The following is a 13,712-nucleotide window of genomic DNA, read 5'->3' as shown; positions in this document are numbered from 1 at the left end:
CGGCGGTGTCCAGAGTGGCAGATTAGGAGTTAATAATATAATGCAGGTGTCAGCAATGTCGGGACGGCATATTAGGGGTTAATAATTGTAAGATTATGGGTGTTTAAACTCGGGGTTCATGTTACGGTGTTAGGTGTAGACAAAACTTTTATTTCCCCATAGGAATCAATGGGGCTGCATTAGGGAGTTTTACGCTGCTTTTTTGCAGGTGTTTGACTTTTTTTTCAGCCGGCTCTCCCCGTTGATTCCTATGGGGAAATCGTGCACGAGCACGTAAAAGCCAGCTCACCGCTGACTTAAGCAGCGCTGGTATTGGTGTGCGGTAATGAGCAAAATTTTGCTCAACGCTCACTTCTTGCCTTTTAACGATGGGTTTCTGAAAACTCGTAATACCAGCACTGCATGTAAGTGAGTGGTGAGGGAAAACTGCTTGTTAGCACCACACATCCTCTAAAAAACTCTTAATCTAGGTGATTGATTTTCCGACTCCTAACCAAGCCCCAAAGTTTTAGGAGAATACCGATGTATACCTACTCCAACCTGCTCCTGTTTGTGTAAAGGGTCTTTTCATATGCAGATGAAGGGGGAGGGGGAAGTGTCTGATATTTACCACTTGCACTGGGTGTTCCAGTAACCTTTTTAACAGAGCTAAACTGGGAGCTTCTAAGTAAGTTTTTAAACGTTTTTATAATGGATTTTTATATCAGTATCTGTGCATATTATTCTTTATAGTAGTGTCTAATACATACAGTTATTTGAAAATTAGTGTATACTGTCCCTTTAAGGTTGTGTCTTATGTTATGATTAATACTTAAGAACGAAATTCTCACGTCATTCTCTTGACCCTTTTGCCACCTATGCAGATGGAACCAGTTCCGTCAGCTTGTTGAACAAAAGAAGAAATCCCTCAATTCAGCCCTAGATATCCAGAATTATCACTTGGAGTGCAATGAGACTGTTTGTTGGATGAGAGAGAAGACCAAAGTCATTGAATCTACACAAAGCTTGGGCAATGACCTGGCAGGCGTTACTGCCCTTCAGCGTAAGCTCACTGGCATGGAACGTGATCTGGAGGCCATTCAAGGCAAAGTTGGTGATCTTCGCGTGGAAGCGGAAAAGCTTGCCACTGAGCACCCGTACAGAGCTTCTGCTATAACCAGCCGGCTGTCTGAGATTGATGATACCTGGGGAGATCTGAAAGAGACTATGAGAAGAAGAGAGGAGACTTTGGGGGAGGCAAGTAAGCTTCAAGGTTTTCTGCGAGATTTGGATGACTTCCAGAACTGGCTTTCCCGAGCACAGACAGCAGTGGCATCCGAGGACCTCCCAACTGACATGGCTGAAGCAGAACGCCTCCTGGCTCAACACGAAGGAATAAGGAATGAGATAGAACATTATGGAGCTGATTACCGTAGGGTGAGAGATGTTGGTGAGGAGGTGACTCGGGGGCAAACAGATGCCCAGTATATGTTTCTGCAGCAAAGGCTAAAGGCATTGGACACCGGCTGGAATGAATTGGGACAGATGTGGGAAAATCGTCACCAGCTGCTTTCCCAGGGGTACAGCTTCCAGATGTTCTTGAGAGATGCCAAGCAAGTTGAGGGCTTCCTTAATAATCAGGTGAGGCACAAGGGATATACATTGCTTTCCCTCCCACACAGTTTATTCAATTATTTCATTCAAGTCATGTTTTATATAAGCATTTAACATATTAACTATGATGTACAAATGGTCTGAATACGCATGTGTTTTATAAGCATTAGTTTGAGGACCTGGGGCACACCCCTCGTAAAGCTTCTTTAATTATACTAACAAATATAAATTAAATTCTGCACTGCTCAAGCAAACTTTGGCTGGTGTGTGGCAGGGTCATGAATCTGGATCCTGCAGCATACACTTCACCCCTCTGGGGCAGTGGAAGACCCACAATGTTCAAAGGTCAAATAATTTGTTGAAGAACATTGCAGAATAGTTGTACTACACATAATTAACATTTTATCTGGAATTCATTTTTTGTTTTAAGGGAAATGTTTTACAATACTAATTTTTATTTTATTGAGGTGAAAATGAAGGCGTACAGCTCAAGTAAAACAATAAACAGAGCTTACCTTGGAGTTACAATGGTACAGAATAATAATCAAACAAAACAAGTTTAACGTATATCATTCAAGTGTAGAACACAAGATATAGTTAGCCTTTAAAATTGGGAGCCCCCTAAATATCCCTTGATTCTTGGACCTACAGTGATTCCTAAATGTACCAAGCTACAGAGGGTTAAAATGAACATTAAGAGACTTCTCTTGAGTCTCGGAGAACACCTCATTTTTCATACAAATGTTATACCTGAGTGTATATTACATGTAGAATAACTTTTGTATAATATATATCTATACAGTGCGCTACCTATAATGAAGTTAATTGAGGACATGGTAGTACGTCAAAAAGTTTGGAGCGAAGCTTAGGACATGAAGCTATACCTAAAAAAAAAAAAAAAAAAAAAATCCACTTATAGATAAAGTTTACAGCTACTATATATATATGAGTAAACTAAGACCCGCTGTACGCCGTTGCCACACCATGGACACATAGCTGGTACTAATACCTCAAGTAGTAAATAAGTAGTAAATAATTAGTAGGTGGACACTCATATTTTCCTATTCTGTAACCCTAGCAATAAATTTGCTGTAAATAAAAAAATGTTTAAGTACCTGAACCTCTACAATAAATTGGGGTATAGTTTATAGGGGCATAAATTGGATTTGGTTGCAATATGAGGCCATATCTGGGGCTCTAATAATGTTCCTCAAAGGAGAACACATACAGCCTCGGCCGCTGGCAGCAGTTTGGTGAAATAAAGTTCCCTATCAGAGCTCCCCAATAACGTGTAGGCCATAGAAATCATCTTCTACCGTAAGATGTAGTTGCTCAACCACCTACGTGATTTTGATGCTGTGAGAGGTATACGTAACGCCATACATAGTGTAGGAACAAAGCTCAGTGGGTGTATTGGACAGCAAAAGATGTATACGTAGTGTACAGGTTCTGTATATAACTAGATATGTAAAACATTAAACATTTCAATACATAGAATATCATATTATACCCAGTTAAGAAATGTAATGAATTATACGTCCTAACTATAAGCAATAGTTCAGTAAACTTGTTCTTGCATTGTAAAAAGATAGATAAACTTTTTTATATGTCTTGAGAAACGTAGGAAACCTGGATCACTTAGAAAAACTAGCTGAAACACCAAGCAGAGGTTTCTGTCTGTGTTATTTAGACAAAGTTTATCTAATAATTATCCCTTCTCAAAGTAAGTTAACCATAGTACAGACCAGTGTAGAGTATAGTCCCAGCTAATGTTTCGGGTCCCAGCAGAGACAAAAACGGTAATTGGGCAGGGAATCCCTTCGGGGAGATATACCAAGTTGTAACCCGATGAGCTGCCTCCCATGAGCTGAGAATATCTATTAGTCTCCGCCAGTTTGATGAACATCATTTTTGTGAGAAGAGCTCTTGTCAGAGGGCTAGCAGGTACGGGTTCAATCTGAGTGGTATCTTTAGTAGGTGAAAGCGTGTCCTCTACTGCTTCCAGCAAAATCCCAGTGTTGGAAGGCGCCACTAGGTCCAGAATCGATCGGGAGGAAGGAGCAGATAAACCCGTGTCAGGGATTGAGGGAAGGGCTGCTGCCATGTTCGATGATTGCGTTCTCACTGCTGTAGTCTTGCAGTTGCGTTCAGCATCTCTTCCTAGAACTATCTCCCCGGAGTCGACTGGGTAAGAAAGGCTCCTTGGTTCTTTGCTTAGGTCCGTTTCCTCAGCCTACAAACAAAGCTGCTGACTATGTGATGCTTGGGGAATTTGGAGCTGGGGCCCCAAAGCTCCACCGTCCCCACTTAACTTAAGCGTGAGGTCTTCTGTGTTGCTGGTTTGCTTTTTCTCTCCAAAAGGGTAGAATGCTGTTTCGATCTCACGCAGTAGAGATTGATGATGGTTTTCTAGGACACTCTTCAGCTCCATCCAAAACACTATAGCAGTCTCCATGGTGATCTGTCAGGCAGGCCAATGAGCTGTTATTATCCCGCTACAGGATAAACAGATGAGTAAGAGTTCAGCAATAAATGTTGCGTAACGACTAGGCCGGAGGGCACCTCGCCGGGAGGTTGAAATAAGGCCGCAACCTCATATATTGTACCGGACTCTGATGCCAATAGCTATTTCCTTGATATTAGGCTCATCAGATGTAGGTTATTTAGCGGGTCTAGATAAAGCTGTATAGTACCAAGATGAGTCGGCTAAGGTCTCATGTTATGCAAAAATAGTTGAAATGCTGGTGCAGCATACAGATATACGACTAGTCATGGCCGCTGCCCGGAAGTTCCCCCCTACAATACAATACTAATTTTTAATCATTTACGTCTATTATCAAATTTGCTTCATTCTCGTGGTATTCTTAGTTGATAGGTACCATGTACATCTGGCAAATGTTTTTGCTGCCATTTGGTGCTTTTTGCAAATGTATAACATTGTCATAACGTTGTTGCAAAACTGTTGCAATATAGTGCTTAAGTCACGTGCACGATCCTGAGGTTGCGTCTCTGCTTTTCAACAAAAGGTACCAAGAGAATGAAGTATATTTGATGCTTGTAAAATGGAAAGATTTTTGTTTTTTATGTTGCATCTGAATCATGAAAGAAAAACTTTATCATACCTTTTTAAATGTAGAAGTCGGTAAGTATACGGAGAAGCCATAAATGGAGTTTTTTTTATAAAACTGTATTTAAAGGGATATGAAATCCAATTTTTGCCCCCTCGTGATTCAGATAGAGCATGTGATTTTAAACAACTTTTTAATTTACTTCTATTAACAAATCTTATTTGTTCTCTTGGTATCTTTTGTTGAAAAACGGCAAGGTAAAGTCAAGAGCGTGCACGTGTCGAGAGCACTATATAATATCAGTTTTGCAAGAGCACTAGATTTTAGCACTATTGTCTGTCTGACACCCAAACATTTTCTTTTGTGATTCATACAGGTCAGAAAGCAGAAGTAAAATGTCACCAACCGTGGCTCCTGACTTTTAGACATTTTTTAGTATAGTAATATTCAGCAGAAGAACAATTGTTGAAGCCCTGTGTCTCGGCATATGTTTATGCTCATGGCCCTAACTCTAAATACCAAATTCTCTTCTAGGAGTATGTTCTGTCTCATACGGAGATGCCGACCACCCTTCAAGCCGCTGAAGCTGCCATCAAACGTCATGAGGACTTTATGACTACGATGGACGCCAATGAGGAAAAGATCCTAGGGCTGCTGGACTCTGGGAAGAAGTTAATTCAGGAGGAGAACATTTACTCAGACAAGATTCATGAGAAAGTCACATCAGTTGAGGAAAGGTAAGAATAACTCTAATCCTTCATTTCAAGTAAGTGTGGTCCACATGGACTTTTCTGCTTTGTATTCAGTGTACCTTAGATCATTTTTTCCAAAAACGTGCAATAGCATTTGCGTAGCTAAAGATTATACAAGTGCAAAACTTAGATACTAAAACCTAGATTCACAACCAGTGCCTGCTTATAGACATGAAGTTCACCAGTTGGCTGTCTGGTGTGCGATAAAAACAACTTAGAGCTTAACACACTGAAAACAGTGGAGATGAAAGTGGACTTCAGGAGGAACACAATAGCACTTTATTCTGAATATTACTGTAGCCGTTGTAGAGTCCTTCAGGTTCTTGGGCTCTACCATCTCTCGAGACCCAAAGTGGAAGCCTCACGTTGATTCTGTGCTGAAAAAGGCCCAAGTTCACAACTGTAATTGAATCCATTCTATGCACTTCACTAATTGTCTGGTTTGGATCAGCCACCAAATTTGATATTAGAAATTACAATGAACAGTTCGGACTGCTTAGAGGATTATTGGTTTTCCCCTGCTCTCCCTTCAGGATCCTTGCTTTTCCAGATTGAGAGGACTAGCAAAATAATTGTCTCCTCTCACCCTGGCCACAACATCCTCTGGAAGGTGTCTGAAAGCAGAGTACTACAACATCTAGGCACAGGAGGGGCTTTTTTCTACAGGCCATTTATCTTATGAATAGCTAGTCTACTTCTAAGGTTCTTCTCAGTGGAACACTACCATTGCTAGTGCAATACTCTATGGTAATACAGTCTCTTGTATATACTGAATTGTTTGCACATAAGTGTACTAACTCTCAGAACTTGGCACTAAAACTATTCTAATTCTTCTGATACTAGCATAATTGTCCAAGCAAGCTGTGTGTGTATCACACAATATATGATTAAATGTTATGTTAAATTTAAAAAAAAACGTGCCTAAATTTATATCCAACAGGTACAGTAGACTTTAGCATGGATTTGAGCATGAATCAAAGTTTAATTTATACTTTTATACCTGTTTATTAGACATCAGAAGAACAGAGATGCTGCTAAGGAATTTCTAGCTCGTTTGAAGGACAACCTTAACCTACAGCACTTCCTTCAAGATTGTCAGGAGGTAAGAATGGCTCTATAACACATATGTGTGAAACGAGAAAAGCAATTAATGGATGATGTGCTATAATGATGGACAAGCAAATGTTCTCTCTCTCCAGCTCACACTATGGATCAATGAGAAGATGCTCACTGCTCAAGATGTATCCTATGATGAAGCCAGAAATCTGCACAGCAAATGGCAAAAGCACCAGGCTTTTATGGCTGAACTTGCGTCAAACAAGGACTGGTTGGACAAGATAGACAAGGTAAGTCCTTCTTTTGTTTTGTTTTTGTTTGTAAATATTTTCCATGTTGGTTCACATTATTTTTCCAGTTAATTTCCACAGCAATTTAATTTTATTTTCATTCTCTTTGACACCAGGAAGGGAAACAGCTGATGGCAGAAAAGCCTGAACTAGAGCCAGTGGTGAGAGAGAAGTTGGATGCTCTCCATAGTCTCTGGAACAACCTGGAGTCCACAACCCAGAGCAAGGCGCAGTGCTTGTTTGATGCCAACAGAGCGGAGCTGTTCACACAAAGTTGTTCAGCTCTAGAAAGTTGGCTAGAAAACTTGGAGGGACAGCTCCAGTCGGATGACTATGGGAAGGACCTGACTAGTGTCAATATCCTACTGAACAAACAGCAGGTATGTTGGGATGTACCCACTTCACCAAACAGATACATTATGTAGGCCTGATTTCAAAGCAATGTGGTTTACTAATGTTTGAAGTTTGTAAAGAGTGAATTAACTTTGTTTTTTTCAGATGCTGGAGAACCAAATGGAGGTTAGAGAAAAGGAGCTTGAGGCCATCAAAGTTCAAGCACAGGCTCTGGGGCAAGAAGACACCAACACAGTGGAGGTTGACTCCAAGCACAAGACTGTAGAGGGAAAATTCATCACACTGCGTGCCCCCCTGAATGAGAGAAAGAATTTGCTGCTGGCGTCTAAGGAGGGACATCAATTCAATAGGGACCTAGAGGATGAAATTGTAAGGATTTAAGTTCCAGGATCTTGCCCTAGAGTTATATTTATTGAATGAAAAAGGGGACCTAAATAGGGCTGGTGCTTGCCTCTCTCTCTCTCTTCTCTCTCTTTTAGCTCTCCTCTTCCTTTCTCTCTTTACTTACTCTTTTCTCTTCCTCTTCTCTTTCTTCTCTTTTCTCCTCTTTTTTCTCTTTTCTTTCTCTCTCTCTCTCTCTCTCTCTCTCTCTCTCTCTCTCTCTCTCACACTCTCTCTCACTCTCTCTCACTCTCTCTCTCCATGTGTGTGTATATTATTATAAAACTGGATTAGTTCTGAGATTCAGAGTGCATTCTGGACCTCTATCTGTAGTCACTTCACTCCAACCATAACCTTCTCTCAGTAACATTTGACAAATGTTGCACAATATCTGAGCTAAGCCAAACAAATATAACTATAAATATAAACAAATATAACTAATATAACTAATATAACAAATATAACTATAAATATAAATAAAACTATAAATATAAACAAGTATATTTTTCTGGTTTCACTCTTAGCTTTGGGTAAAGGAGCGGATGCCGACAGCCGTGTCTACAGAACATGGAAAAGATCTCCCTACTGTCCAGTTGCTCATTAAGAAGAATCAGGTGAGTGTTAACAGAATAGCTTAGTAAAATTTGCTTTATGTGAAAGGTACAAAAAGGTAAGATAATACCACTGGCTATTGGACTGCTATGTAACTATAACTAGTATTAAAACATTAAACTTTTGCTTTAAGTCCTGGTCCATAGCTAACCATCAAATATTAGAGAATGTCTGCTCCATAGGCTGAACTGTAATGGTCATAGCCTTATTACTGTTTATTTGACCATCAAACTTATTGTAGTCCCAAACATGATACACACGACAAAGAGATTCTTCTCTTTGTATGTTTATAAATATGGCCTAGTTTAGAAAATCCAATTAGTTTAGCCATGATCAACATGGACCATGAAACAGGCAAATTCTATCCTGTGGTGCTGATAAGTGCACTGTTTTTCATACACATTCTAGGTCAGCCATGTTTTGAACTTAAGCTCTTAAAAGGACACTAAAGTCAAAATTACAGAAAAGGAGAACAAAATAAATATTGAACGTATAACGCAAAGTTGTTTTACTACATGTACTTAAACAATTTATATTAATATATTGAGGTGTTTAATGTCCCTTTAAAGGAATAGTTTAGTCAAAATTAAACGTTCTTGATTCAGACAGAGCAGCAATTTTAAGCAACTTTCTAATTTACTCCTATAATCAATTTTTTGTTCAGCACCTGAGTAGCTCTTGCTGATTGGATGACTACATTTATGCACCAATCAGCAAGCGCTGCCCAGGTTCTGAACCAAAAATGGGCCGGCTTCAAATCTTACATTTTAGCTTTTTAAAATAAAGATACCAAGAGAACGAAGAAAATTTGATTATAGGAGTAAATTAGAAAGTTATTTAAAATTGCTGCTCTATCTGAATCATGAAAGTTTAGTTTTAGCTATACTATCCCTTTAAGTTATAGTCAGCTCTGCCTGCATTATTTAGGTGGATTTATTATTAAGTAACTGAGACAAGGCAGAACAAAGAAGTCTATGGAGATTTAGATGCAACAAGATAATGTGAGATATTTTCTCAACTCGCGTGCATGCAGGTAAATATTGTTTATTAAAGCTGCAGGGCCAGTGCGCTTAATACGGATCTTGATATCCCAAGGGCTATTGTCTGAGCGCATCAGTGTACATAGCTGTAGAAGAGAGAGTATAATAAACAGATCACACAACATCGTTAGGTGAGGGGGCAAAAAAAAACTAAGGAAAGTAACCTGAACTAGATGAGATTAAGTACCCTAATCCGAGAGAACAAAAAACGGTCTATGCATGCTCCAAAGGTCATAGAATAGATGTTTTCAAAGTCATCTTCTGATAAATGTTTTTAATGTCTCTTCCAACAGACACTACAGAAAGAAATTCAAGGTCATCAGCCTCGAATAGATGATATCCTAGAAAGGGGGAAATCTATGGTAAAGAACAATGCCCTAGATGCTCAGGAGATAGCAGAACGTCTTGAGGTTCTCAGGGCCACTTGGGAAGAGCTGGTAACAGAAACAGAAAAACGACATGCACGCCTTGGGGAGTCTCAGGCTGCGCAACAGTTCTACGCTGATGCTGCTGAGGCTGAAGCTTGGATGGGAGAGCAGGAATTACACATGATGTCTGAAGAGAAGGCCAAGGTAGGACTAGTTCCAATCTGAGACATAGAACCGAGCTATAATAACAACCAATGTTCTAGATGTTTCATCTCCATCTCGAACAACAATCTAGAAGACAAATGCTATTGTTGAAATCTGTTGGGAAAATGTCCAAACTGGGTCTGTTAAAGGGACAGTCTATACCAGAATATTTATTGTTTAAAAAGATAGATAATCCCTTTATTACCCAATCCCCAGTTTTGCATAACCAACACAGTTATATTAATACACTTTTTACCTGTGTGATAACCTTGTATCTAAGCTTCTGCTGACTGACCCCTTATCTTAGTTCTTTTGACAGACTTGCAGTTTAGCCAATCAGTGCTGGCTCCTAGGAACTCCACGTGCGTGAGCACAATGTTATTTATATGGAACACATGAACTAACACCCTCTAGTGGTGAAAAACTGTCAAAATGCCCTGAGCTAAGATGCGGCCTTCAAGGGCTTAGAAATTAGCATATGAACCTCCTAGATTTAGCTTTCAACTAAGAATACCAAGAGAACAAAGCAAAATTGGTGATAATGAATAATGAAAGTTTGTTTTGGACTTGATTGTCCTTTTAATAGTTTGTATTATACTTTAGTGGGGTCGTACATCGGATAAATTGAAGATTCTATAACCATATTAGACTTGAGATGAATCCTCCTCTCCCTATTCTTTCATATTCACTTCTGTTACTTAGGATGAGATTGGAGCACAAGCTATGCTAAAGAAACACTTAGTGATGGAACAAGCACTAGACGATTATGCTGAAACCATTCACCAACTGGCCAACTCAAGCAGAGATATGGTGTCAAGAGGCCATCCTGAGAGGTAGGTAGCGCTGTGCTCTGTATATCATTACTATTTGTATACCTTTTATGTATCTAAAAACCACAACCCTATTCTGTAATTGGTATCTTGACAAGTCCAGTTGAAGTTTTGGTTTATTTGCTTTTAAATCTTAGCCCATTGTGTCGCATGATTTTGTTTTTTATATATAAACTTCTCTGCTATAGTAGAATTGGGTTATATTTTACAGAAAAAATAATAATAATTAGATAAAACCTGTATGGAATAAAGGGACATAAAACATTTGAAACAACTTGTAATAAAAAAACTTTTTGTGTAGTTTTGGGGGAAAAGCATGCATGCCAAGTGTGAAAGCTTTCTGAATGTGTTAACACCTTCTTGCAGTAGTTGTTTTTTTACTCCCCTCCCACTTCTTGTCTAATTTGGAGGTGCCATTACTGACTTGTTACTGGAGTAGATACAGCTAGTCACTGTTGTTTTATTAGCAAAAATTGCATTGTTTCGCAAGATCTTGTTTTATCTGCTGAGGCCAGTTAGAGACAGATATGTAGCAGGGTTAGGTGAGTGATGTCTGCAGTTTGCACTTGCTTATCTTATCACCCCTGCTGAAGACAGGGATAGATATGTAGCAGGTTAGGCTTGTGAAGTTTGCAGTGTGCACCTCCTTATCTTATCACCTCTGCTGAAGCCAGTTAGGGACAGATATGTAGCAGATTAGGCTTGTGAAGTTTGCAGTGTGCACCTCCTTATCTTATCACTTCTGCTGAAGCCAGTTAGGGACAGATATGTAGCAGATTAGGCTTGTGAAGTTTGCAGTGTGCACCTCCTTATCTTATCACTTCTGCTGAAGCCAGTTAGGGACAGATATGTAGCAGATTAGGCTTGTGAAGTTTGCAGTGTGCACCTCCTTATCTTATCACCTCTGCTGAAGCCAGTTAGGGACAGATATGTAGCAGGTTAGGCTTGTGAAGTTTGCAGTGTGCACTTTCTTATCTTATCACTTCTGCTGAAGCCAGTTAGGGACAGATATGTAGCAGATTAGGCTTGGGAAGTTTGCAGTGTGCACTTCCACGTGTGCACTTCCCTCTTGACCATCAGACTGTCCTTCATGTCTAATGTGTTTTATTTGAAGCAGTAGCTGAGTATAGTTTAAATATAATTATCCCTGGAAATGTCAGAATTGGTTATCTGGTTAAACCTTCTTGCTCTATTTCTTCTATATAATAGTGATCGGATCACTATGCGCCAGGGGCAAGTGGACAAGCTCTATGCCAGCTTGAAGGATCTAGCAGAGGAGAGACAGGGAAAGCTACAAGAGCACCAGAGACTGTGCCAGCTAAAGAGAGACGTGGAAGATCTTGAGCACTGGATTTCAGAACGTGAAGTGGTGGCCGCATCCCATGAGCTGGGACAGGACTATGAGCATGTAACTGTGAGTGTAACGCTCTCCCTGTGTCGTAGGCTACAGATGTTCATTCTTTGTTGTCTTTATCCCATATAGACGACTCATAGCCACCATTCCTGTGATTTTTTATCTTACATCCTGTTCTGTATTTTAGATGCTGAGGGATAAATTCCGAGAGTTCTCCCGTGATACTAGTAACATTGGCCAGGAGCGAGTAGATGCTGTTAATCTCATGGCGGATGACCTGATTTCTTCTGGGCACTCGGAAAATGCAACTGTAGCAGAATGGAAAGATGGACTTAATGAGGCTTGGGCTGACTTGTTGGAAATGATTGACACCAGAAGCCAAATGCTGGCTGCCTCCTATGAGCTTCACCGTTTCTACCAGGATGCCCGTGAGACGCTAGGTCAAATCCACGACAAGAAAAACCAGATTCCAGAGGAAACCGGCAGGGACCTTAATACTGCAGAGGCCATGCAACGCATGCACACAACCTTTGAGCATGACATCCAAGCACTCAGTGCACAGGTAGGTTGACAGCTGGGAGATGGGTTGACACATGTAGAGAATGGTCTAGATCACTTTGCTTCTGGTTGAAAGAGGATAATTAGAAAGCATTATATTGAACGTCATGAGTTGATTCTAATTGTGCCCCACTACAGAGACACATTTATAACTTGACTCTTCTACATCAGGTTAAGCAGGTACAGGAGGATGCTTCACGTCTACAGAAAGCCTACGCAGGTGAGAAAGCTGCCGATATCCACCGCCATGAGCAGGCTGTGACAGAGGCTTGGGGGGATCTTCAAAATGCCAGCAGTGCCCGTCGCCAGCTGCTTCTAGACACCGTAGAGAAATTCCGCTTCTTCAGAATGGTTCGTGATCTCATGCTTTGGATGGATGATATCAACTTGCAGATTGACGCTCAGGAGAAGCCACGGTAAGTTGGCACCAGATTCACTAGTGGTGGCCTCACACTCTTCCTTGTGGAGGGACCTGATTTTCAACTTAAGCAGCCAACTTGTCTATTAAAGTATTAAGGGCAGGGATGTTTTTATCCTTACTCTTCTGTCTTACACAGGAATTGTTCCTGTTAAATATAGTTTGAGAGAATAAAGAAAAAACATATACTAAAATAGCACGGGAAAATTGGGGGAAAGAAAACCATTAGAAAATGTTAATTGAATACATTTTAAGAATAAATACAGCTATTTAAACAAGTGCAATGAAATGTTGTGGCGCTATACAAGTAAAGGAGAATAGTAAAATAATCCTCAATATTTAATAATAAACAAATGAAAAGGCATACAGCTTAATTACAAGTTGTTTGTAGAACTCCAATGAGATTGATGTATTTATATTACTGGGATCCGGAGAGTCGCAGCTCATTATGTCCTAAATGTTTCTGTTATTCTACATTTATTTACTAGCAACACGTGTGTTATATTATACAAATTTCTTTATCAGTCCAAAATAAAATCATTGAGTAAACAGAGAGGTTGGATTTTGACATTTAATGTGTAAAACAAATGTCCCATCCTGAGGTCCATTTGCCTTTTTACTTGTTTCTTTAGAATTTATTTTATCCGTAAAATAATAAATATTGCCCTGTAAGGATTGGGTTTGTACGTCAAAGATCAAATCATTTTATTCAACTGAACTGAGTTGGAAGAGCACAAGCAGGGAGGTAACCGATTCCCCTAAAGATCTGTGCACCAATAAGAGTTCATCTCCTCAGACCATGTGACCATGTATACACATCAATATGGTCCATAA

General features: G+C 39.9%; 1 protein-coding gene across 2 annotated transcripts in view; it reads left to right on the top strand.

Moving 5' to 3' along the window:
- LOC128665781 (spectrin beta chain, non-erythrocytic 1) overlaps positions 1-13,712 on the top strand; it is a 351,315-nt gene that overhangs the window by 301,933 nt on the left and 35,670 nt on the right. For both annotated transcript variants that reach the window (XM_053719978.1, XM_053719979.1), the window contains 12 exons: positions 864-1,620; positions 5,196-5,398; positions 6,425-6,515; positions 6,613-6,759; positions 6,876-7,139; positions 7,258-7,482; positions 8,019-8,108; positions 9,440-9,718; positions 10,421-10,551; positions 11,758-11,962; positions 12,090-12,464; positions 12,632-12,876. In XM_053719978.1, the coding sequence (XP_053575953.1) occupies positions 864-1,620; positions 5,196-5,398; positions 6,425-6,515; positions 6,613-6,759; positions 6,876-7,139; positions 7,258-7,482; positions 8,019-8,108; positions 9,440-9,718; positions 10,421-10,551; positions 11,758-11,962; positions 12,090-12,464; positions 12,632-12,876 (3,012 nt within the window). The remainder of the gene's footprint in view (positions 1-863; positions 1,621-5,195; positions 5,399-6,424; positions 6,516-6,612; positions 6,760-6,875; positions 7,140-7,257; positions 7,483-8,018; positions 8,109-9,439; positions 9,719-10,420; positions 10,552-11,757; positions 11,963-12,089; positions 12,465-12,631; positions 12,877-13,712) is intronic.

The sequence above is a fragment of the Bombina bombina genome, chromosome 7 (assembly GCF_027579735.1).
Source record: "Bombina bombina isolate aBomBom1 chromosome 7, aBomBom1.pri, whole genome shotgun sequence".
Lineage (NCBI taxonomy): Eukaryota > Metazoa > Chordata > Amphibia > Anura > Bombinatoridae > Bombina > Bombina bombina.
Note: the sequence above shows the minus strand (reverse complement) of the source record. Positions and strands in the feature narration are given on the sequence as shown.